Here is a 26,424-nt window from a genome sequence, read left to right on the forward strand (position 1 = left end):
ACAAACTCACTTTACATTACACACCACAGCACCATTTTAAGGACAGTCTCCACCATTCACAAAATCCATGCACATGCACAGAAAAACCATTTGAAGCATCACCTTTAGATAGCAGATTAACAGCCCAAACTGCGCCATAAGACTGCATCTTAAAGTTCCCTTTGACCAGTTACTGAGCTCGGGTCCTGATGTTAATCTTCATTTTTAGTAAGCAGATTAGAAAGGAAGAGATTTATTAAGTGAGAGAATGACATGCAGAAAAGAGTGAATGCCAGTGAAACAGAACAGAAGCAAGTTTAGAATTCTAAAAACATAATGCATTTAAATTCCTGCCTGGTTTCATAGAAACAACGAACATCTGAGAATCTAGATGAAAAGAAAAACAGGAAAATGCTTTAAACCAGAGCACACTTCATTTTTCTTAAGAATGTCTGGGTGATGATATTCTTTCCCAAAATTATAAAAATTAGTATGAAGAGAAGGTAAAAACTAATGGAGAGGTTCTTTTTTGTTTTTAATATTTTATTTATTTATTTGACAGAGAGAGACAAAGTGAGGGAACACAAGGAGGGGGAGTGGGAGCGGGAGAGGGAGAAGCAGGCTTCCTGCTGAGCAGGGAGCCCGAGGCGAGGCTTGATCCCAGGACCCTGGGATCATGACCTGAGCTGAAGGCAGACGCTTAACGACTGAGCCACCCAGAGCCCCTAATGGAGAGGTTCTAAAACTTCTTCATTCTTTCTTGGTGATTACAGATTTCTCCTAGATATTTCTGTTATATGTCTCGTTTGCATTTAACTTAAAAAAAAAAAAAAATCTTTTTACATGTCTAACTCTCCCATCAGCCAACAAGTTTCTTAAGGATATTCAATCAACAAGTATTTACTGAACACCTACTATGTCTCAGGTACCATGTCAGGCACAAAAAAAATAAAGAGTAATGACAAATGAAACAGTGCCGGAGCTACGCCTTACTAATCTTTGTATCTCCAGTGAGGAGGGCGGAGGGGGAACTCAAATGTTGACTAAAATATAATTCAACATTTATTTTAACAATCAGAGCTGAATTTTTACATCTCAACATAACATAAGACTTGAGTAGTAGAAAATCTGTAGTACCAATTTTGAACTTCTCTAGTAAGTGGTCCAGAAATACCAATTTGTCTTCAAACTATGTATTTGACATTTTAAGTACACACTGAAGAGAGGCAAGTTCAGAGAGAGGAATACCTTGTCTGAGAATAGTTAAACTGGGACACCAGAGAGTTTACTATTCTGAGACTTCCCATTTTAAGTCTGCTTCCTTTTAAACTCTTGTTAATTAGTTTAACAATTAGAATGACAACTTAGGGCGCCTGGCTGGCTCAGTTGGCTAAGCGACTGCCTTCGGCTCAGGTCATGATCCTGGAGTCCCTGGATCGAGTCCCGCATCGGGCTCCCTGCTCGGCAGGGAGTCTGCTTCTCCCTCTGACCCTCCCCCCTCTCGTGCTCTCTCTCATTCTCTCTTTCTCAAATAAATAAATAAAATCTTTAAAAAAAAAAAAAGAATGACAACTTAACAAAGTTACCGTCAAAGATAATGACACCTATTCACAATTTTAAAGTTTAATCCTGGTAGTCTGTTTAAATTCTGGTAGTTCTTGGGGCGCCTGGGTGGCTCAGTTGGTTAAGCGACTGCCTTCAGCTCAGGTCATGATCCCAGGGTCCTGGGATCGAGTCCCGCATCGGGCTCCCTGCTCTGCGGGGAGCCTGCTTCTCCCTCTCCCACTCCCCCTGCTTCTGTTCCCTCTCTCGCTGTGTCTCTCTCTGTCAAATAAATAAATAAATAAAATCTTTAATAAATAAATAAATAAATAAATTCTGGTAGTTCTTTAAAAAGAATTAGCTTAAGTTAAAATTCTCTTCTAATACAGGGTTCTATTAAGTAAAGCTATTTTCATGTCTGTTTCATTTGCTGACCTGGCTTCAATGAATACTACCGAACAAAAAAAATCTCAAAGAACAAATCTACTCAAGACATTTTCTATATAGCAATACATCTAACAACAGCAACAACAAAAGGTTCATTCTTTTCCTGCCAAAGTCAAGCAGTGTAGCTATATAGTTAAAAACTGAGACTCTGCCTGGTTTTGAATCTCAGCTCTTCCATTTCTTTGTGCCTCTGTTTCCCCATATGTAAAATGGTGATAAGAAAAGAGTCTAACTCATATTAAGGTTACTGTTAGGAATAAATTTAAAGTGCTCAGAATAATAAGAGCCTAAATTAACATATAGGCCCACAAATTTCATCCAAACCCTTGGATGTGAGACATTTTGATCAGTACCATATAATCAATAAATACATGATTATTTCTGTAGTGAAACAAATTAACATTTACACTAAGTGGGATAAAGATTATAAATAGCTTCAGTTCATGTTACATTTTATGGCCTAATTAATGAGTTGTGGCTCATCATGGGGAAAAAAAAAAACCCAAACCTAAATCCTTGGTTTTCAGAGTTTTTCAGATTTCTAGTGGCAGAATAAGAGATTGTGGACCTGGGTTTTTATTACTACCAGAATTAATACTAGCCTTATATGATCCTGCATCTGCATTTGAGAAGCTCATGTTATGGCTATTTATACAATAAGCCTAACTAAAACCCAGATTAGCAGATAAAATTAGAAAGGTCAAGACAATAGCAGGAATAACAGTAGACAGAGCTGAGGACAAGGATACCATAGAGGCCAAAAAGTCTATGTTATAAAGAAGAGATAGACGCCAAGGAAGGCAATTAATATACAACATCTTTAAACTGCAATATCACTCTTCTCTCCAGGGAACAACTGTTCTCTTATAGGAACCCCCTGATTCCATCTGCTAAGAAGTACCTTCTCTGGGCCAACTGAGAAAGGGTTCTTCTAAGGTGAGAGGCTGCAAGCTGCCTCAGGACCATACTCTACCTTCTCTCTCACCAGTGTCCCAGAAAATCCTGCCTATGCTTGGCTGGGATATACAAAATGAAATAGTAATACTTAACTAATAATTAATACTTCTGTAGTTCCATTTCCCACTTTCTAAGATATTAGACCATCTTAGGATTCACTGCTTTTCCCTGATGGACAAGTCATATTTAAATTTATTTTATTTTTATTTTTTTTAAAGATTTTTATTTATTTATTTGACAGAGAGAGAGACAGCGAGAGAGGGAACACAAGCAGGGGAAGTGGTAGTGGAAGAGGGAGAAGCAGGCTTCCTGCCGAGCAGGGTGCCTGATGCGGGGCTCGATCTCAGGACCCTGGGATCATGACCTGAGCTAAAGGCAGACACTTAAAGACTGAGCCACCCAGGCGCCCCAAGTCATATTTAAATTTAAAGTCATTATTTAAATATGCACTTTTAGAGAGTCAACCAGGTCTAAACAGGCCAACAGATTTGTCCTAGAATAGAAAGCCAATGGACAACACTAGGAAGAATACTGTCAAATTTTAACTTGTTATGCTCCAAATAAACACCAAAGTTGACTAATAAGCAACTTAACTCTATTTTCTCTTGTAGAGAGATGGCACAGAGAATGCTGTCACATGAAAACACCTATCTAAAAGTATGACAATATAACAAAAGTTCCTCCATTCCTAACTCCTTGAGAAGTAAAAATGCTGAGAATATGTAAACCCTTGTATCCCACTCTTGGTTTACCATACCAGCTGAGACAACTAGATGAAATGCTAATGTTTATGAAACTCTTCTCAAATGAATGCTCTCAGCAGTAAGGATGGTCATTCAATTTCCAGATGTTGTCATTTCAACTAAGGGGAAAGTTCAAAGTTTTTGTTCTGTTAATAACAGACAGAAGGGAAGATAATGGTTAACTGCCTCAGCCCAAACCTTCTCATGGTCGAAATACATAAAATATTTGTCAACATGGGGTGCCTGGATGGCTCCATCGTTAAGCATCTGCCTTCAGCTCAGGTCATGATCCCAGGCTCCTGGGATGGAGCCCTGCATCAGGCTCCCTGCTTGGCGGGAAGCCTGCTTCTCCCTCTCCCACTCCCCCTACTTGTGTTCCCTTTCTCGCTGTGTCTCTATCAAATAAATAAATAAAATATATAAAAAAAAATTTGTCAACAACATGGACTTTGGTTTACCTAAGAGTACGCAGGGAATTTAAATATTCATAATGAAGTCACCAAAAAGAATGAATCTCTTCTGTCAACCATAATTTTATACACTATACACAAAAAGTTTGAAGACTTTTCATCTCCTAGTTTAATACAAACTTCAAATTTTCAGAGACTTCTTTGATTTTCCCTTGTTTGCGTTTGACAATCAGTTGCTTTAAAATAAATTTCCTTGGGGCGCCTGGGTGGCTCAGTCGGTAAGCATCTGCCTTCGGCTCAGGTCATGATCTCAGGGTCCTGGGATCGAGCCCCGCGTCGGGCTCCCTGATCAGTGGGGAGCCTGCTTCTCCCTCTCCCACTCCCCCTGCTTCTGTTCCCTCTCTCGCTGTGTCTCTCTCTGTCAAATAAATAAATCTTTTAAAAAAATAAATAAATAAAATAAAATAAATTTCCTTGACTTATACTTTTTTCTCTAATCTCAATAATAAGGCCTCACCTCACAGGCCTAGATTACAAAAGGTTCCTAACTAGTACAGTTATGTACTCTACTGCAATCCATCTACCCCTTAGCCCGCCTACTTATGTCTTATTTTTCACTTCTCAACTATATGAATCATGCAGTTCAGTTAAGTCAAGCTCCTCTATAATTTGTTTACATTAGGAAATGCCCCCCTAGTTCTTCCACATCCATCCAAATCCTTCTAATCACTGAGTTCAACGCAAGTGCTCTCTCTCCTGTAATATTTTTCCAAACCAAACTTTATCAGTTCTGTTCCCTTATCCTCAGTTGACATATGATCTAGCATTAGATTTATACATTCTACTTTTTTGCCATTTTTCCTCATATATCCAACCACATGGTAGGTCTTTCGAAGATAGGATCCAAGTCCTTTCCTCCCTCGGCCATTCTTCATGTGCCTACCACAGAATATGTATTTTTTTAATATTCTTTGTTTGAAAGGAAAAGACACTCATTCCATCCTGCTCTGTATTATCCAGATGTATATTTCCTATATTATATTTCATGTATAATTAAAAAATGAAATTGGGACTTGATCCAAGGACTGACCAAATGGAAGCCATGGCTTTTGGTGAACATGCCCATTTACATGAAAAACTTGATCTGCCCAAAGGAAAAACAGCTTAAATTTTTCTAACAAAGTTCCTTATTTAGGCCCAGTTACACTTCTGACCTTCCTGGAGGGTGGAATGTTCTCACTTTAGTTTTAAAAAGGTCTTGATTTCTCAACTCACCTATTACATGGGCAGACGCAGAGGCCACAGCACTTGTTGAGTTCCGTTAAAGTCTTCTCTGCCTCTTTCATGTCTTTATTTATCTGGTCCATGCCTTCTTCTATGCGGTTTAGTTGTTCTAAGAATAGGTTGTGGAAGTGACATTTCGTGTTATATTCACAGTGCCAGTGAGAAGATACTATTATTATGGAACAGCAAACTTTAACTCTGAATCCACCAGTAATCCATCCCAGTGACTGTATCAGTGCCAGAAAGTACTACATAGTGTCCAACATGAAAACAATCTTTCACAAACTGATCCTGAGGCACCTGGCTTCTTATTGTGGGAAGATCTGTTCTAAAGAGATCTGTATAATAGGAGCATGTGAGGGCTTATTTAGAGATCACCCTTGCAACCAAATTAAGTGTACTTTGACCAGACTGTATCCCCAGCATTTCTCTCTCCGAGGAAGTTCAAAACTTGAAGGCTATCATAAGTCTAATCAAATCTAGGCCGGATTGCTCAGGGGCAACTCAAATGGAATGTTTCCAAGCTCACCTGAATGTAAACCTGTTTAAGGACTTAAGCTTCATTTCTGAAAATGATGCTAGAATATCATAGTATCTAATGTACATATGACAAATACACACAGTAAGTCCTGCTGCCTGACAAATACTTGGTATATAATTGGGCATTGTTGCTCCCACCTCAAATAGGCAATGAACATGATATAATTCAAATCAGAAAAAAGAAGTAAACGTATCACTCTTATCTTACATAGGGAAGGCACTCCCAAGGCTTAATTTTAGACATGGCTGATTTGGAAGGGCTTTCTGTCGTCGTTACGTCAAATCAAGAGTTTCTGCCAATGCCTGCAACTCACCCCCTTGTTCATCCAGCATAGTGATAGTCTTGATTCCTGCATCCTGAGACTAAAAGAGAAAAAAGCTGATAGCACTACAAAACAATACAAAAGCAACAGAAACAAAGCCTGTAAGGCCTAAGAGCAAGAGAGAATCATTTAGAAACCTAAGTTCTCAGAGGATGAGAGTTACAGAGAAAACTAATATCCCAAAGCAACAAACTTTAACATATTAAACACCCCCATATAATTAAGTCACAAATTCATGGTGACTTGATCTTCCCTGTCATATTCTAATAGTGTCAATGGGAAAAACAAAAAAGGCCCATCACTGCATGGTTTGACAAGTTCAGCAACTGCTGGTTTCAAATAATAAAGCTCACTGATAACATATACTTCTGACTCTTAACACAAATTCCAGCTTGTGCTATTCAAGATCCCTCTTATACAATTTTTGTACTTAATGATTAAACACTGTCTTACCTCAAGAGCTAAACCCAGGATTCTCCTTGTACTTTCCAGAGACTAGGGAAAAACACAGGCTTTTAGTATTCTAAAATATGTAGTCAAAAAAAAAAAAAAAAATCTGATCACATAGTCATGATGCTACTCTATTTTTAATTGCCAGCCCAGCCATCCCTCCCCTCTTTAAAACAAAAACAAAAAAAGAAAGTTGATCACTGTAATTTAGTTATTTTCTTCCTACCAGCTGCTCCTTAAGAGAAAATTTGGAGGGTAAAGTTAATGGTATTTATAAAAGTTTAATGTAAGCAGAAAGCTAGGTATGTTACACAGATGTTTCCAATTCCTCAAATCTAGAGTATCTGTTGTAACTGTGTTTATTAAACAATGACTTAAAAAAAATCATACAAGCTGCTTTCGCTTACTTAGTTTTTGGTGAGCTGACAAACTAAGGGGCCGGCAATGGCACTCTGAGGCAAATGCATTCTTAGACATAAAGGGACAGGGAGGAGGCCAAAATGGACGTCTAAGAAGGTCCTCTCAATCCTTCCACTGTGAAAACTCAGAGAATTACTTATTCGAAGTAAAATGTTTACCTCATCAGTAACCTGGTGGGCTCTCAGCTGAATTTCTTCTGATGACAGATTATCCATGATGAATTAAAACTTTTGATAAGCACCGAAAGTGAAACGTGGATATTCTGTAAGAATAAGGGCACAAAAGGGTTTGTTTGAACAGAGTGTGGATTTATGGAATTCAGGATATTTATCTGGAAAACAGGATAAAAAAGCCTATCTATATCGTTAGCTAACTAGCTAGCTATCACAGGTGAAGAAATTAAGGCCAAGAAAGGATAAATGGATGGTTAAATGCTAGTTAGTACCAGAGGTGAACCTGAAACTCAGGTTTCAGGACTTCTAATGAAGTGCTGTTTCAGAGAGAAAGTGGTCTCTCTACTCTGAGGAGCACGAACTAGAAGACAAGCTTTAAGAGATTATTAAAATGAATTCTTGGTTGTACAATGTTTTTCATACATTATTTGAATATAGAAAAGCAATGAGGTGAAGAGGTCTAAGTCAGGTTGTATTCCATTAATAAAGTAACAAAATTCAAAGTCGTGTGCCTGAACAACATAGGAGACATTCCAGACATGGGCCAGTTGTCCAGGCTACTCATTGGAGAAAATGAAATATTTTCATTCTTAACAAGAAAAGGATAATGTTGACACAGAACTCAGAAAAAAACCCTGAAATTTTTCATAATGGACTTTCCCTTTCCAATTATTTTGTATTTTAGTGAAGTTTTAGTGAAGTCCCTAAGAAACTATAATTATTCTCCTACACATAGTAACTCATAACTCAGAGAAGATTCATGGACATTCAAACTAAAACACTACACATTTAGAAGGTGTTATTCAGGACTACCGTTGTGTATTCCTCTTTGAAAAGTCATATGAAGTAATAAGTACTGTGTGACACTCTAGGTTGCTTTCTTTTCATTACATTTGCTAGCTTTTTATTACTTTTTTTTGTATTACATTTTTTATTTTTTTTTATTTTTTTATTTTATTTTATTTTTTATTTATTTGACAGAGAGAGAGATAGCGAGAGCAGGAACACAAGCAGGGGGAGTGGGAGAGGGAGAAGCAGGCTTCCCACGGAGCAGGGAGCCTGATGTGGGGCTCGATCCCAGGATCCTGGGATCATGACCTGAGCCGAAGGCAGACGCTTAACGACTGAGCCACCCGTGCGCCCCTGTATTACATTTTTTAAAAACTGATTTTATCAAGTTCTTTGTCAGTGACACAGCTAAAGTCTGGTTTACATTCTGAATTTACCCTCAGGAAACACCTGGCATCTAGTGGGTAGGGGCCAGGGATGCTGCTAAATATACTATAATTCTTCCCAGGACAGCCCTTCACAACAAAGGATTATCTGACCCCAAATGTCAAAATGCTGAGGTTGAGAAACCCTGCCATGGAGTAAACTTACTGACCAGTAGGGAACCTAGTTAACCAGGAATATACTAGACTAAACCCTTGGAAGGCAGAGATTTTGTTCTATCTTTTTATCTCTAACACCTAATAGGATCTGACAGTTGGTACTCCAGCAAATGTGTGCTGAATGAACGAACAAATAAGTAGAAAAATAAGGGTATTCTCAAAATATTTAAGTGGATCTTAGAAACAAAGCTACATGTACCAGCAGCAGAAAGCCTGCAAATACCCACTAGAAACACAAAGCAAAAATTGCCATTACATACATATAATCTGGAATGGCCTGCTGGTCACACACAAATCTTTTTAGTCACATCCATAGCTAACCATCACTTTTAGTAGAATCATCATCGATAAAGCAAAAAGCAACAATATTAGATTCTCAGTACAAAAAGGCATTGCATTTAGAGGTCTGTTTATTAACTCTACTGCCATGGCTGTTTTAGGTTTAATTAAGATTTTGAACATTTATTAAAGTTATTAATGCTCATGAAGAAAATTATTAATTACTATTATTAATAAAAAAGTATTACTACAAAAAGTTGCAAATTTAATTTAATATCTTGCTTGCCATTGTAGGACTCTGGCTCTGGCAAAAGGTTCATACACAAAGCTATAAAATCAAGATATAAAGGTCTTTCTTGAATTAAGAACTGATCATTCATTAGATAGAAGCATAAATAGAACCACATGATTTATTCCTTTGCTAATCATTTGAGCCATTAGATTTATCATAGATCTGTTCATGCTACAGTTTCTCTTGTTAGTATTTCATAGTTACAATTATGAAAAATTGTTTTTGTAACCTCTCACCTCCAGATTTCTGTATACCTTTTCTTTCTGTAATACCCCAGGTAACTATGCTTCTCCATTACTTTCAGAGCCCCAACAACATACTTATAAAAGCCTGCCCTTCCCAGCATGCTCCAGTTGTCTATACCTCCTCAATGCCCAACAGAGCAGAAAGTGGGGAGAAAAGTAATACATGCTAATCAAGTAATGCCTGGAAGTGTCAGGTTTTCCAATATGGTATCCTGTGGGTAGAAGACATTTTGGGCATAAGGATGCCCAGATCTCTCAAATTGTATAATTTTATAATTCTACTCCTGGACCTAATTCCTGCTAGGTACAAGTCAGTATTTGCTATCTTCCCGTCCTAGTGAAAATGAGCAAAAACTTCTCATAGATTCAAAGAGAGGCTTGAATATAAAACTGACCTCTGTCAAACAAGAAGATTCCAAGAGTCCTACCTTCTAATGATAAGAAGGAAGAAAGGAAGGAAGGAAAGAAGGAAGGAAGGAAGGAGAAAGAGAAAGAGAAAGAGAAAGAAAGAAAAGAAAAGAAGGCAGATACAGCTGGGAGGTGTGTATGAAGAATCAGTCCTGGCATGGCCATGGGCTCATTTCAAGGGACACACCCACTGGTGAACTCAAAGTGCTGCCTAGTACTTCCTTTTTTCTCTCTTGAGCAGATGGCACAAGACAAGAAACAGACTGTAAAGTTCTCACATACCTGACAAGCTGACATCAGAACACAGCTGCCTAAGACCTCTACTCTGGATTCTGGAGGGTGTTGAACACATGGTTACAGTAAATGGGAGCAAGAGAGACAAAGCAGAACTGTAAGGGGGAAGGACAAAGCTAACAATACTCCCCAGGCTGTTATTAGCCTTTACAAAACTGCTCAGAAGTGTCGGGCAGGGTGCAACCTAGAATTAGCTAGCTTTACTCATATTTATTATTTTCTCCAGAAGTTTTTCTTATAAAGTCAGGGAAAGGCTATCCAGAATGTTGTAGTAAAGAGAATTAGAGGTGGGACAGGGGAAGGAAAACAAAATGTCATTTGACGCAAATATCCCATTAACTTACTGTTCTTAGATATAACCTAATAGATTAAATATCTGTGTCATTCTTTCAATGCTCCCAGAATCTAATATACTATGTTAATTGTGAGAACAGTATATGCTCCTTTTGAGAGGTAACTGCAATATTTTTCCCAATGCTTTTACAACATATCTTCCTTACTATGGTTCATTTGGGCTTTCTAGAAGACTCCAAGTTTACCTTAATTTCTTGTTATAAACTTTGGGGGGAGTGGGGAAGAAGAAATATTCAATGAGTACCTACTATGTGTCATATACCCTATTAAGTACTTATATACATCATTATCTTTATTATACCAGTTTATAGATGGGGGAATTAAGGGTCCAGTAAGTAATTTGCCCAAGGTGACTGAGTCAGTAAAGAGCAGATTTATCATCAAGTTTGGATATTCTGAAACCAAAAATAGCTCATGGTTTAGTAACTAGTCTTAACTGTTGGATGCATCTTCCCTTAACAAATATCAGATGACAAGAACTGCTGAATATTGGAAAATAGACTAAGCACCCTACCTGACAGCTCATTTCAAAATTTAAGATGCCTTTTTTTTTTAAGATTTATTTATTTATTTGGGGGAGGAGGGGCAGAGGGAGAGGGAGAGAGAATCTCAAGCAGACTCCCCGCTGAGCGTGGAGCCCAATGTGGGGCTCAATCTCACAACCCTGAGATCATGACCAGAGCCAAAATCAAGAGTCAAATGCTTATGGGGTACCTGGGTGGCTCAGTTGTTAAGCGTCTGCCTTCAACTCAGGTCATGATCCCAGGGTCCTGGGATCCAGCCCCGCACTGGGCTCCGTGCTCCGCGGGAAGCCTGCTTTTCCCTCTCCCTTGTTCCGTCTCTTGCTGTGTCTCTGTCAAATAAATAAAATCTTTAAAAAAAAGAAGTCAGTCGCTTAAGCAACTGAGCTGACAAGCTGACGTGCCCCTGAGATGCCTTTTTTCTTTTTAAAGATTTTTTTTTTTAAGATTTATTTATTTGTCAGAGAGAGAGAGAGAGAAAGCACAAGCAGGGGGAGCAGCAGGCTCCCCACTGAGCAAGGAGCCCAATGCGGGACTCAATCCCAGGACTCTGGGATCATGACCTGAGCCAAAGGCAGATGCTTAACGAACTGAGCCACCCAGGTCTCCCCCTAAGATGCCTTCTATAATAAAACCATAAAAACTCTTCAACAGATTCAAAGACAGTTAAATTAAAGGAAGAACTGGGGTACCTGGCTGGCTCATTTAGTAGAGCAATGGACTCTAGATCTCAGGGTTGTGAGTTCAAGTCCCACACTGGGTGTAGAGATTACTTAAAAATAAAATCTTAAAAAAATAATTAAAGGAAGAACTACACAGACAAGAGTAATCATGGTTTTCAGCTGTTTTATTTTTTTCCAGCTGTTTTAAAATAATTTAGAATCTGAAATTATTTAAGGGCAGTTGGCTTGCTCAGCCCGTACAGCATGCGACTCTTGATCTTGGGGTTGTGAGTTCAAGTCCTATGTTGGGTATAGAGATTACTTAAATGAACAAAAAATACAAAAAGAAATTGCTTTCCTAGGCAACTAAGCAAAAAAAAAAAAAAGAATATCTTGTAGAATCTGAAATTATCTAAATTTAGAAAATGAAACTAATACTACTGGGAAGAAGGAATACAAAGAAAAAGGCCTTGGAACTGAATCAACAGGAGATCCATGTTTTCACTGATAAAAATGAAGATATGTAAGGAATAAAAGAAACAGCACTTTAAATCACCACCAATTCCAGTGTCTTGCCTAGACCAACATAGGAGTGATTTTATAAAATAATTCATTTTATACTGGAAAGCAAAGATTTTGCATTAAAATATTCTACTAAGTTAGCTTCATGACTTATTCCTTCTCTTAAAATTAATCCTAATTTAAAAAATTAATCCTAATCCTAAAATGCTCTACAAATTACACCCATATAGTTTATTACTGTAGGATAAAAATTTGTGACTCTCCTTGATATATTTTGGTTGGACTTTCATGGTAATCAGTGTACTGACAGCAAGTGCAAATTTCTGTTCATAGCAGGCTAGCATAGTGGTCATTAGCAGGAACTCCAGCATTCAAATTCTGACCCCAAAATGTATTGGTTGTCTGACCTCAGGCGAGTTAGCTAAATCCACTAAGACTCAGTTTCTACATTTGTAAAATAGAGATAACAGGCCCTTTTTGTGAGGATTAAAAAAAGATGATCCATACAAAGTGCTTGTTATTAGTGCCTGATACATGGCTAATATTCTAGTGTCAGCCATTATTTTAATATTATTAGGGAAGCAGAAAGAAATAGGCAAAAGAAAAGCAAAACAAAAATGTTAAGTATATGTGACATTAATGTAAATGATACTAAATATTAATTGTTCCATCTGTAAGGCTAAATTTAAATATTAGAGTTGATAATACTGTGTGAGCTACACATCTGACCTATTTTCATGCCAGCCATGAGTCTGCCCATGTCAAGACAGATATTAAACAGGTTTAAATCAAACCATTTCCGGTTGATAGGTACTTTAATCTAGACAAATATATATATATAGCTTTGCATGTCTAAAAAATTAAAGACTGCCCCAAAATGTGTTTTTTTTCCCCCTGGCTAAGGCTTAGCAAACACAAAACCACACAAAATGGTGAAGGTCAGTATATGAAGTGAACAAAGTAAGACTTAAAAATAGTCAAATACTTGCTATAAAAAATATGGGTAGAAAAAAGTCTAGAAGGGAATCATTAAAATATAACCAATAGCTATGGTGGTAGAATTAAGAGTGATTTTACTTCTTCTCCCAATTTACCAAATAGTTTGCAATGTAGTTATACTACTTTTAAAATTCATACATTTATTTTTATCATAAAATATGATAGCTTAGGGGCGCCTGGGTAGCTCAGTTAAGCATCTGCCTTCAGCTCAGGTCAGGATCCCACAGTCCTGGGATCCGAACCCTGAGTAGGGCTCCCTGCTGGCGGGGGGGTGGGGGGGGCCTGCTTCTCTCCCTCCCCCTGCCCATTCCCCATTCCCCCCCACAGCTTGTGCTCCCTCTTGCTCCCTCGCTCCCAATCCCTCTCAAATAAATAAATAAAACCTTTAAAAATATATGATAGCTCATGACAACCAAGAAAGCTGATTTATAAGATTGGAGAAAATAAAGACAAGGAATTAATTTTAGACCCCATTTCATAAGCATAATTATGAATTCTTGGCCTCTCTTGAGAGAAATCTTCTGTTGGCATATAGTCACAGTAAATATAAATTTGTAGGAACATTTTCATGCATTAACAGATGATCACCTTTCCAAACCACAAAGGTATGGAAATAATACAGAACAATTGGTCCAAAACATCCTGCTAAGAGATGGTTAGAGCAAAGGCCCTTGCTAAAGTTTGGCTGGGACCTTACTTCATTCACAGTAGATGGCAGAAATAGGTTCTAATGAGTTCTGAATAAGTTCTTAATGCTTTCATGGCAAAATACTAAGAGGTGGATAAAAGAGGGCCCCACAAAGAAGCAGAGAACTTAGCTGGAATAGAGAATTTACAACTCAGTCCTGGAATACAACCAATCTCCTGTCATGGCCCTTCACCTTCAGTGTATTCTCTTTCTCTAACCTTCCTACCAATAATCAACCTCCTCAGGGATTCTAAGAAAATGACTGAAATTAGAAGCCATTTAAAAGGTAACCTGTAGGTCGTGCTTTAAAATAATTCAGAGGTGATATGATAGCTTAGGGGCGCCTGGGTGGCTCAGTTAAGCGTCTGCCTTCAGCTCAGGTCAGGATCCCACAGTCCTGAGATCTGAGCCAGGGTGGGAGTACAGAGGAAACAAGATTGGCCATGACTGTTGAAGCTGGTGAATAATACAGGAAAGTGTCATCATGCTACTTTCTCAACTTTTTATTATGAAAGAATTCAACATATATGACAGTTCTTTAAAATGGCAAGTAACTTTTTAATAGTCGTTACCATTTTGTAAGTCTAAATAATGAGTAAGGGATTGAGAAGAATCACAGGAACAACTACAAGTTAATACTTACAAAGCACTATACACAGAAGGCACTATTTTTTTAAAGATTTATTTATTTGAGAGAGAGAGTGTGTGTGTGTGTGCATGGGGGGGTGCAGCGTGGCAGAGGGAGATGGAGAGAGACTATCTTAAGCAGGCTCCACACCCAGCGCAGAGTCCAAAGCGGGGCTCGATCTCACAACCCTGAGATCATGACCTGAGCCAAATCAAGATAAAAAATCAAAATCAAGAGTCGGATGCTTGGGGTGCCTGGGTGGCTCAGTTGTTAAGCATCTGCCTTCGGCTCAGGTCCTAATCCCAGGGTCCTGGGATCAAGCCCCGCATCGGGCTCCCTGCTCAGCGGGAAGCCTGCTTCTCCCTCTCCCACTCCCCCTGCTCGTGTTCCCTCTCTCGCTGTCTCTCTCTGTCAAAGGAATAAACAAAATCTTTAAAAAAAAAAAAAAAAAGAGTTGGACGCTTAAGCAACTGAGCCACCCGGGCGCCCCCATGCAAGACACTATTCTAAGAAATGAAAAACATACACATACACACACACACACACACACACTCACTCATTTAGTCCTTAAAACACTCTCTTAGTCTGTCCAGCTGCTGTAACAAAAAAACATAGACTTGGTAGCTTATTAACAACAGAAATTTATTTGTCGCATTTCTGGAGGCAAAAGTCTGAGCTCAAGGAGCCAGCATTGGTCACCTTCTCATCAGGGCCCTCTTTCTGGTGCAAAACTGATGCCTTATATGGTGGAAGGGGCGAGGGAGTTCTCTGGAGCCTCTTTTATAAGGCACTAATCACTTCCATGAGGACTCCACCTTCATACCTTAAGCACCTCCCAAAGGTTCCACGTAATACCATCACACCAGGAATTAGGATTTCAACATAGGAATTTTGGTAGGAAGACACAAACATTCAGACCGTAACAAACACTATTTAATTCCACATTTTACAGATGTAGGAACTAAGGAACAGTGAGGTTAAGCAACATTCGCAAGGTCATATAGTAGAGCCAGGTTCAAACCTAGGTAGACTGATCCAGAGTATGTGCTTTCAATGACTATTACATACATTAACAAGAGAAGAAAAGAAAGACACATTATCAAGTCATTCAAATGTATAGCAGCTTTGCCAAGAAAAGTATATATATGAAGTTCCTGCCTTCCCCTTTTCAAGTAGCAAGTCTAACTCCAGTCAGAGTTAGAACAGTAGTTCCCAGTCTTGGCTACACATGATCACCTGGAGGCCCAAGCTGCACCCCGGACTAATTAAATCAGAAACTCTGGGGGTGAGAGCCAGTTGATTTTAAACCTTCCCAGATGACTCCAATGAGTAACCAAGGTTGAAAACCACTGTTTTAGGTGAAAGTTGTTTTTTTGGTTTTGTTTGTTTGGTTTTTTTTTTTTAGGATTTTTATTTATTTGACAGAAAGAGAGCAAGCGAGCACACAAGCAGGGGAAGCGGCAGGCAGAGGGAGAGGGAGAAACAGGCTCCCCTCCAGAGCAAGGAACCTGCTGTGGGACTCGATCCCAGCACCCTGGGATCACGACCCGAGCTGAAGGCAAACGCCCAACTGCAGGCACCCTGTTTTGTTTTGTTTTTTAATGTATAGCCAAGTACTAACTGATGATATCCTACCCCTGTTATAATTCTGGTACCTAACGGAGGAAAAACATACTATTTAACAATGTAGGACAAGAACAACTTAGGTTTCAACAGGTTAAGCAGTGAATTACTACATATGACCCAGCAATTCTATTCCTACGTACATTAGAGAGAAATGAAAACATAGGTCCACATAAAAACTTGTACACAAATGTTTAAAGCAGCATTATTGCTAACAGCCAAAAAGCAGAAAACACCAAATGCCCAAATGTCCATATAATGGAATATCATTCAGCCATAAAAAGGAATGCTACATGCTACAACATGTTTGAGGCTTGGAAGCATTATTCTAATTGAACAAAACCAGACACAAAAGACCCCATATTGTTTGATGTCGTTTATGTGAAATGCCCAGAATAGGTAAATCCATAGAGACAAAGAGTAGATTAGTGATTGCCAGAGGATGGGGGAAAGTGGGGACGGGACTGACTACCAATAGATATAGGGATTGTTTTGGGGGTGATGGAAATGTTCTGGAATTAGTAGTGATGGCTGCACAGCCTTATGAATATACCCAAAGCCACTAAATTGTATAAATGGCGAACTTTACATTATGTGAATTATGTCTCAATTTCTAAAAATTGAAAAAAATGACTTAAGGATGGAGAAAGAATATTTAAAAGAAGAAAACAGTTAAGGAAAACAGTATGAGTAAGAATGAAAAGGAAGATGAGAAGGAAAACATTAATTCTGTAGCTTTTCCTATGCCAAAAAATTTTCTGCCACAGTATAAAATGATAGATTTAGTTAAAATAAATGATAGTAGCTATAGAGTAGGCACCACTGAAATATAAAACTTGTACTTTTTTTTTTTTTAGATTTTTTTAAAAGATTTTATTTATTTATTTGAGAGAGAGAATGAGAGACAGAGAGCATGAGAGGGAGGAGGGGCAGAGGGAGAAGCAGACTCCCCGCCAAGCAGGGAGCCCGATGCGGGACTCGATCCCGGGACTCCAGGATCACGACCTGAGCCGAAGGCAGTCGCTTAACCAACTGAGCCACCCAGGTGCCCTAAAACTTGTACTTTATATTCAGTGGATCCCCTCCTTTCTTCTCCAAAAAGAAAAATGGTGGTTGGAAAACAGGATAGAACGTGCCATTCCATATCTTTAAAATGGAAGAGTCCAATTTTCTTTCTCACAATGAGAGAAAAAAATTCTTTTAACTGGCACTTCTGGCTATTATTAATAACTAGTGCAAGAGAAAGTAAAACCTAAATAAGGCAACATCAAGGTCATAACTTTTATGTTAGTGTATCTGAAAATGCTGAACTGTTTTTAGAGCTTAAAATGGTCATTATAAAGGTTATATACTACTATTTTCCAGCAATAAATCTTAATGCCACATTAAAAAATATGTATAGTTTAAAAACTAAAGGCCAAAAATGTAAATGTCTACCCAGCTTAAATGAGATGGAATGAAAACGTTTTAAAAAATTTTACAGACGGGGCGCCTGGGTGGCTCAGTTGGTTAAGCGACTGCCTTCGGCTCAGGTCATGATCCTGGAGTCCCGGGATCGAGTCCCGCATCGGGCTCCCTGCTCGGCAGGGAGTCTGCTTCTCCCTCTGCCCCTCCCCCCCTCTCATGTGTTCTCTCTCATTCTCTCTCTCTCAAAATAAATAAATAAAATCTTTAAAAAAAATAAAATAAAAACTTAAAAAAAAGTCCTTTTAAAGAAAATTTAGAAAAATACATTATTGTGTAAGACAAAAATCGTCTGTAAAATTTTTTTTTAAAGATTTTATTTATTTATTTTGAGAGAGAGAGAATGAGAGAGAACACATGAGAGGGGGGGAGGGGCAGAGGGAGAAGCAGACTCCCTGCCGAGCAGGGAGCCCGATGCGGGACTCGATCCCGGGACTCCAGGATCATGACCTGAGCCGAAGGCAGTCGCTTAACCAACTGAGCCACCCAGGCGCCCCTAAGTTTTTATTTTAATTCCAGTTAGCTAACATACGTTTCAGGTGTACAATACAGTTTCAGGTGTACAATACAGTGATTCAGTACTTCCATAAATCACCATAAATCACCAGGTGTTCATCACGACAAAAGCACTCCTCAATCTCCATCACCTATTTAACCCAACTCCTTACCCCACTCCCCAAAAGTTATAAACATAGACTGGTTGGGCGCGGGTGGGTGGCGCAGTCGCAATCGGTTGAGCATGCAGCTCTTGGTTTCAGCTCAGGTCATGATCTCATGGTTGGTGAGGTCCAGCCCTGCCTGCAGCTCCAGGCTCATTGGGGAATCCGCTTGAAGATTTTCTCCCTCTGCCCCTCCCCCGACTCGCACGCTGGCCCTCTCTCTAAAATAAATAAATAAAATTTGGGGGGAAAAAGAAAGAACTCAAAGACCAGGACTTAAAAAATTTTAAATTAATAAATCTTTTTTTAAAATTAATAAATCTTAAAAAAAAATCCATACACTGGTTTTGTAGATAAGTTTCAGAATACTCTGTTACTCTATAACTTCATTAACAGCAAATTTATGCAATAACTATAAGCTTTTGATAATGAAAAACTCTAAAAGATAAAAAATGTTGCAAACTCCAAATGACACAAGAAACAGTGATATAAACAGTATTTTTTTTTTAGCATTCAGGACAGTCTGTGGGTATTTCAATTCCCACTCCTATAAAATTAAAGTTTTCTTAACCAGTGCTTAGGAAAGTAAAATGCTGATTTTTAAAAACCAAAACTCTGCAGCGCCTGGGTGGGCTCAGTTGGTTAAGCAACTGTCTTCGGCTCAGGTAATGATCCCAGGGTCCTGGGATGGAGCCCCACATTGGGCTCCCTGCTCAGCAGGGGGCCTGCTTCTCCCTCTCTCTCTGCTGCTCTCCCTGCCTGTGCTCTCCTGCTTTCTCTCTGTCAAATAAATAAATAAAATCTTTAAAAAAAAAAAAAACTTTCAAGAGATGATGTAATATATACAAGAAAATTTTAAATTATTCCTACTCTTTGACTTTTTCTTTCAGAAATCCAGAAGAAAATCACAGATACAGACAAAAATACATTGCTCCCAGTATTTATAATGTTAAAAAAAAAACTGAAGCAATCTAAATAACCAATGATGGGATTTAACTGAATAATTATGGTACAACTACATGATGGAATGTTATTCAGCCATTTAAAATTATTTTGAAGACTTTATATTCTTCCATATTTAATTTTAATCAAAAATATATATGTGTGGGGCGCCTGGGTGGCTCAGTCGTTAAGCGTCTGCCTTCGGCTCAGGTCATGATCCCAGGGTCCTGGGATCGAGTCCCGCATCGGGCTCCCTGCTCGGCGGGGAGTCTGCTTCTCCCTCTCCCACTCCCCCTGCTTGTGTTCCCTCTCTTGCTGTGTGTCTCTGTCAAATAAATAAAATCTTTAAAAAATATATATATATATATATGTGTCTGTATATATAAGGATCTACCTTCGGCTCAGGTCACACATATACAAACTATGTATATATACACACAGTTTGTGTATATATACACTATGTATATATACACATACACATATACAAACTATGTATATATACACATAGTTTGAGATGTCAAATAGTTCTACAACAGTAATAAATAGCAATTCCCCTGCCCTCCCTTGCGCCCCAAACCAATTCCTGCTTCCAGGAGCCCAGAGGCAAAATTTTCAACAGTGTTAGTTGTTCCAGTGTTTAACCTCAAATTCCTAAATCATATGCTTATAGTGTTGTTTCTTTATATTTTCCAATTTTGGGTATCATTCATGAACTTTCTACAATGAAGATATTTAGCTCTTATACCTCCCCATCTCCTATTTTTCTTATTTGTCCTTGGCTGGCTGGCTAATTAAATTCTTGGCTGGAAATCAGAAGTCCTGAAGCAGTGAAGAAATCTGTTTAATTTTGGCTATCCCAGTCAAATAGAGATGACCATAAAATCTTTCCTTCAAAGAACATTTTTATTAATCCCAAGGAACCAAGGTTCCATGGAACATGACTTGGAAACTACTAGCCTGAAGAAATTTCTGCTTAATCAATCAGTTATCTGGGAACAAAGTTTCTGCTCAATTCTTATCTCAGAGAATAGTCTCTGAAAATAAACCTCAGAGATCATCTAGTCCAACTCCTTTATACTAAGAGAATAAAAAGCAGCACTTCTGGCTCTTAGGCTCTTTCCATAATACATAATCTTTTTTGGGGGAGGGGGGTGGTCCTTCCTGGAACAGACTTGATGGTAACTGAGGAAAAGGCAGTTGTTTGCAGAGGCCTGTGGTCTTAGAAGGGCATGCCAGACCAGAACCCAACTGAAGAGGAAAACTAGACAAAGGTTGTCAGAAGAGAATGTGGTGACATCTAGCTATGGTGACTGCCCCCAAAGAGCTGAGAGTTCCCTTATGCTGATGGATGGAGAGTCAGCAATCTGCCTAGCCTGAAAGCTTAGCAGAAAAAGATTCTGGTCCCAGAATACATCCCTCTTAATTCATTCCAGAAACATTTTTCAAGAATCTGCTATCAAGGGGCACCTGGGTGGCTCAGTCGTTAAGCATCTACCTTCGGCTCAGGTCATGATCCCAGGGTCCTGGGATCGAGCCCCGTATTCGGCTCCCTGCTCAGCGGGAAGCCTGTTTCTCTTTCTCCCACTCACCCTGCTTGTGTTCCCTCTCTTGCTGTGTCTCTCTCTGTCAAATAGATAAATAAAATCTTTAAAAAAAACCACAAAAAACGACCATTAAAAAAAAAAAAGAAAACTACCCTCCTTCCTTTTTAAATGTGTATTTTATGACACATTGTAGTTAGGACATGGAAAATAAAGCACTCTTCTCTCCTGCCTCTAAATATATAGTTTCCAGTTTTTCAGTTTTCTAGTTGTTTTGTGTACACAAATCCTGCCTCTCTACAAGACTAAAGTCTTCTTAGCTTAAGGCTAAAACCATCTCAACCAATGTCAAGGCCAAGTTGGGCTGAAAATGATTTCAGTTATTATCAATTCTCCTGTGACTAAGCTTGCTACTTTTAGATTAGGTGAGATAATTTAATAAATTGTGTTGAACGAACATAATGTAGTGGTTAATAACACAGACCCCGAGGTCAGACAGACCCTGAGTTCATCCTAGCTCTGATACCCAGGCAATTTACTCAACCTATTCAAGTTTCAGTTTCCTTGTTCATTAGGGTAACAGTTCTACCTCCCAATGTTGTTTCAGAAATGAATTAATGTATGTAAAGTGTTTAGCACAGTGCTCACGTTATTTATGTTCTCTATCTGTGGTATTTGACTGTTTGAGAGGCTAATCAAAAAGTTACTAGGTGAACTTAGAATCACAGCCAAAATACTTTGGATGGTTGGGGTGAATATTTTATTCAAGCAGGGTGAGCCTTGTGTCATCCCCATCTCACACCTGTGTATCTAAAGATGAATAACGGAGAAAAAAATGGAAAAAATAGAAGAAAGGATAATAGAGAACAAAGTAGAAATTCAGACATGGACCATCACTTATGGGGTAAAAGAATTTAGTTTTTCTTTAGGAATATATTTTTTGCTTAGATCCCATTTTTAATATGAAACATTAAAAATGTTCACACATGGGGGGCGCCTGCATGGCTCAGTCAGTTAAGCGTCTGCCTTCAGCTCAGGTCATGATCCTGAGGTCCTGGGACTGATCCCTGCATCGGGCTCCCTGCTTGCGGGGAGCCTGCTTCTCCCTCTCCCTCTGCCGCTCCCCTTGCTTGTGTGCTCTCTTGCGGTCTCTCTCTCAAATAAATAAATAAAATCTTAAAAAAAAAGAAAAGAAGGAAGGATGTTCACACACACAAAAAGTACAGGTGCACAGTATTCTAAAATACTCAAAATACTCTAGGTCACGCCAAAAAGAGCCCCTGCTCTGGTTAGAAATTTAATTCTTTCTAAAGACATTCAGATGAGAGCTTTATCTATGTCAAGGCTAGTTTCCTCCTTTTACTTCCTGTGTTTCCTTTCTACTTCCTTCTACAGGAACAATTTTAACCATTTTTTTTTTAAGATTTTTATTTATTTATTTGTCAGAGAGAGAGAGAGAGAGAGCACAAGCAGGGGGAGCAGCAGAGGGAGGAGAAGCAGGCTCCTCACTGAGCAAGGAGCCCGATGTGGGACTCGATCCCAGGACCCTGGGATCATGACCTGAGCCGAAGGCAGATGCTTAACGACTGAGCCACCCAGGCGTCCCCAATTTTAACCATTCTTATAAAGCTCAAAAACTATGCAAATATAAGAAGTACACCACTGAATCATATCTATTAAACATCTTGTTTCAAAGAGCACTGAAGCACAGGATTCCAGACAGAAACCATACTGCTGAGAAAATACCACTAAAAATCAGGAACCGAAAAGATCAAGATTACATTTCAGCTTTATAGAAGTACTGTTTATGACTTAATTGCTGAAGCCCAACACCTAGTTTTCAAGTCCTGCTCAACCCTGGAACTTCCACAATTCTACTCTAAGTGACCAGAATATAATCTTAGGAAGGTAGATCTATATGTGATTATAATCAATTGTATTGACATTGTCTAAAAGAAAGGGTATGGAAACAGAAAAGGGATGCTCTATAAGAGTTAAGAAAGAGGTTCAAGAATGCAGCATTCATTCTCTAAGTAGGAGAGACGTACAATCTGGCAGACTTAAGTATGGTATCTGCCAAGGAAGACACCAAGTGTGAGGTAGGGACAATTAGCAAGGATTCACCTTGCCTGAATGAAATATTTACCCAAGTCATCCAAGTATTTTGGCTCTGATTCTAAGTTCACCTAGAAGCTTTCTGGTTAGCTTCTCAAATATTCTGATACGATGCCAGAGATAGAGAACATAAGCACTCAGGACCCTGGAAAAGAATATCCCCCACAGTAGGTAAAAAGAGTGGCATTCTTGGGGCGCCTGGGTGGCTCAGCAGGTTAAGCATCTGACTTTAGCTCAGATCATCATCTCAGGGTCCTGGGATCAAGCCCCAATCAGGCAGGCTCTGTCCTCAGCAGGGAGTCTGCTTGTCCCTCCACTCTGTCCCTCCCCCTGCTCATGCTCTTGCTCTCTCAAATAAATAAAATCTTAAAAAAGAAGAAGAGTGCCATTCTTGTTTATACAAAGGGCAATAGAGCGTAGTGGTTAAGTGCCCAATACTTGGAGGCATGTTTTAAAATCCTGACTATTGCCTAATTTACTTCTCTGTGCTTCAGTTTTTTTCATTAAATGAGAATATAATGTTTATTTTGAGCATTATAAGGACTGAGTTAATTCATGCTAAGCATTTAAACCTTGACTGGTATATAGTGCTCAATGAAGCTATCATAATCTTTCATAATTATTAAACATCTCTTGTGATTTTGATTTGAGAATCAAAATCCAAGCATGATCAACCCTAAAAAAATTGTGATTTTAGACTATCAAAGAAGTGTCATAATGTAAGGCCTCCGTAGTCATGCCAGAATATACTGTTATGTGTATTCAGAGTGGGTAGGGTGGCTTTAAAAGGCAGACACAGGAGACAGGTTTTGAAGGGCTTTGTGTACTCTACCAAGAAGTTTGGATTTTATTTTAGAAGTCTCAAAAGGCCATCTAAAGGTAATTTCAATTGTCAAAGCATTGTTCAAATAAATTTAAATCCAAGTTACACATCTCACAAAAGTCAAGACGGATGGGGGGATTCCAGAAAAAATATACTGATAAGTATACAAGTATGAAATTGAAATCAAAACCAAAATGTCAGTGAATTTAACTGAGTGCAAATGGAACACCACTTCCACCACCAATATTACAAAATGAGCAGTACATGCTGTTTCCTGGCTCTATAATCCACTTCCTCCAGTTGCTGGAGGCACTGGATCCATCTGTTTCAAGTCTCTATTCACCACAACAAAGAAAAAGACCAGTCCTTGTCATCTAGTCCTTTCTCAATCGACAAACCTAGAAACGAAATATAGCACTAGAATAAAAAAGTTCAGCACTCTTGAATTCAAGCAACATCATATATTATAAATGCTAAAATATAAATAACACTGAGTACAAACATAAAAAACAAACTTCCAGAATGTTTTAAGACATAGCACCTTAATTTAGAAGAAAAAAAAAGGCAGCTGATTTCACAAAAATGTCAAAGAGCAAACATCCTCTTTTTCCCTTTTGCTATTCTAATCTACTTTCATCTGGTGAAACCAGATAAGTAGGTGTGCTAGAATTGTGTCACAATAGTGAATGCCATCACTGAGTTCACAGAATTTTGAAGTCCACTGGCCTAGTCCAATCTTCACTTTATTTTAAAAATGAGTAGGTTAGTTCCAAAGCAGTATTTTCCAGAATGCAGAGCAAGAACACGAGATGATTTCAGTTGTTATATAAACAAGTTACATACTGAAGTTATTATAATGTATACTAGAAAAAGGTATACATAAAAACCATAATTTCACAGATTATCACTTTGGAAGAGGGTAGTGCTGAAAACAAGTCTATTAAAAACATGAAATAAAATAACACAGATGATCTTCTAAAAGGCAAATTTTATTATAGTGGTATGGTTCAAGAGGAGTGAAATACAGCTGTCCCATGAACAACAGGGCCTGTTTTTTTATTTATTATTTTTGTGTATTTGCTTCCTTCTTGGTTCAAGGTTGTGTTCTGAATGATTAGAAATGATGTGACCTTTAGTTATCCTGTTACTATGCTTAAGCTCATTTAGAGTAAAAGAAGCAAACACTAAGATGCATACAGAAATACTACTGTTTATAGGAAAGAGTGCCATACTGTTAAGAAAATAATGGCACAATAAGACTTTGTTATCCTGGAACTAGAATAACAGGAATTTTCTAGTACATATCCACATACAAGCACCTTAAAAAAAAAGAAAAAAAAAGAAGCCTAGAAATACGATAAATATCTGAGCTGTAGGCTGTTACATGATTATTCTATTTACTGTCACACTTACTGTCAAAGGAGCATGGTAATGTGAGCAGAGATGTTTCTCCTAATATTTGCTAACATTTATATGAATGTGTTCTTTCTCGTTACCTCTTGCCAAAGGAACGAGTGACAACTAACCATTAGAATGCCTGAGGCATCAACTGTGATGGTGGAAGAAACATTAATTTTTAAAAAACCTTACTATGAAATAGTTTGTTTAGATCTCAACGTGTTCTAGCTAATGATGTGCCATGAATGTCAAGTGTGGTTTTCCAGGCTAGGCAAGAACGCTGGAGAATCATTTCTATTTGGTCTTATCTGCTGTACTTTTTACTGGCACATCTGAAGCCAGTCTTAAGGACATAAGGGCAGAGGGAGTAATATTCCTCTCAGTTCTTGAAATATCTGCTTCTGTGAAGCTACGTTATTTTCACATGACTGAGGGAACGCTGTCAGAAGCTAATATCCAAGCACCCCTCGCCAGTCGTCCCCCTACTTCCTAAAGGAGATGACTAGCAAAAGGCAAAATGATACTCCCTTTTCATCTTCTTTTCCCAACTTTGATGTCTTTCGGTTTCCTCTACCCTCGTCTACCTTTCCTAACATTGTGGTGACTAATGATGAAAAAAAGGATGAGCTGAAATAGCACTTTCCGGTACTCCCCCTGCCCACCCCCGCAACCAACAACTCCAGCCTGGAATTGTAAAATTCGGTGTTTTACAGATCCTTCGTTAGTCTACAGTAAAGCCGCGACGTTAAGGATGGACTTTCCTAGAGAGCATGGACTCTCCAACGCCACGAACCTTAGACACCTTCACACAACTAGTTCAGAGTTATCTGATCACTGTGGTCACCATACAGTCAATTAAGCCCGATCACAGGAACACTGGAGGGGTAGAGGCTGAGGAGGGGTCCAACGAACCACCATCCCGCCACCCTTCCTCTGCTTGGTTTTTAGGAGGGGTCCGACGAACCACCATCCCCCCACCCTTCTCCGCCGGCCCCAAGGTAGTTTCCCGGTGGCTCGAGTCCTTGCTCCGGGCCCAGCCTGCCCAGTCCCGGCCAGAGCACCTCTACTCCTCCCCTTAAGCCCGGCCACCCCAAGTTTTAAGCCGTCACGATAATACTCTTCTTCCTGGGATCTGATCCCAAATCTCAACCGGGCTAGCTCCCTCAACCCCACTCCTGAAGGCTCACCAAGCAGTTCCGGCCACTCCTCTCGCGCCGCAGCGGCTCGGACACCCCCGGCCGGACCTGAGGGTGAGTCCTCCTAGCGCCTGCGCGCGCCGGAGCCGCGCGCCTGCGCACTTCCCTGGCC

At 39.1% G+C, this 26,424-nt stretch overlaps 1 protein-coding gene across 4 annotated transcripts in view; it reads right to left on the minus strand.

Annotated features, from left to right (window-relative positions):
• Positions 1-26,424, minus strand: part of SNAP23 (synaptosome associated protein 23) — a 35,662-nt gene extending 9,238 nt beyond the window's left edge. For 2 of the 4 annotated variants that reach the window (XM_045900271.3, XM_045900270.3), the window contains exons 1-5: positions 26,304-26,424; positions 7,254-7,357; positions 6,679-6,720; positions 6,217-6,265; positions 5,354-5,471 (exon numbers count right to left, since the gene is read on the minus strand). In XM_045900271.3, the coding sequence (XP_045756227.1) occupies positions 5,354-5,471; positions 6,217-6,265; positions 6,679-6,720; positions 7,254-7,310 (266 nt within the window). In that variant the 5' untranslated portion in view covers positions 7,311-7,357; positions 26,304-26,424. Of the gene's footprint in view, positions 1-333; positions 367-5,353; positions 5,472-6,216; positions 6,266-6,678; positions 6,721-7,253; positions 7,358-11,245; positions 11,385-26,303 lie in introns of all 4 variants that reach the window. The other 2 variants (XM_054513576.2, XM_045900269.3) reach the window with 2 other exon arrangements.

The sequence above is a fragment of the Mirounga angustirostris genome, unplaced genomic scaffold, assembly GCF_029215605.1.
Source record: "Mirounga angustirostris isolate CCGP_5_RB_7025 unplaced genomic scaffold, mMirAng1.0.hap1 SCAF_9, whole genome shotgun sequence".
NCBI classification, from domain to species: domain Eukaryota; kingdom Metazoa; phylum Chordata; class Mammalia; order Carnivora; family Phocidae; genus Mirounga; species Mirounga angustirostris.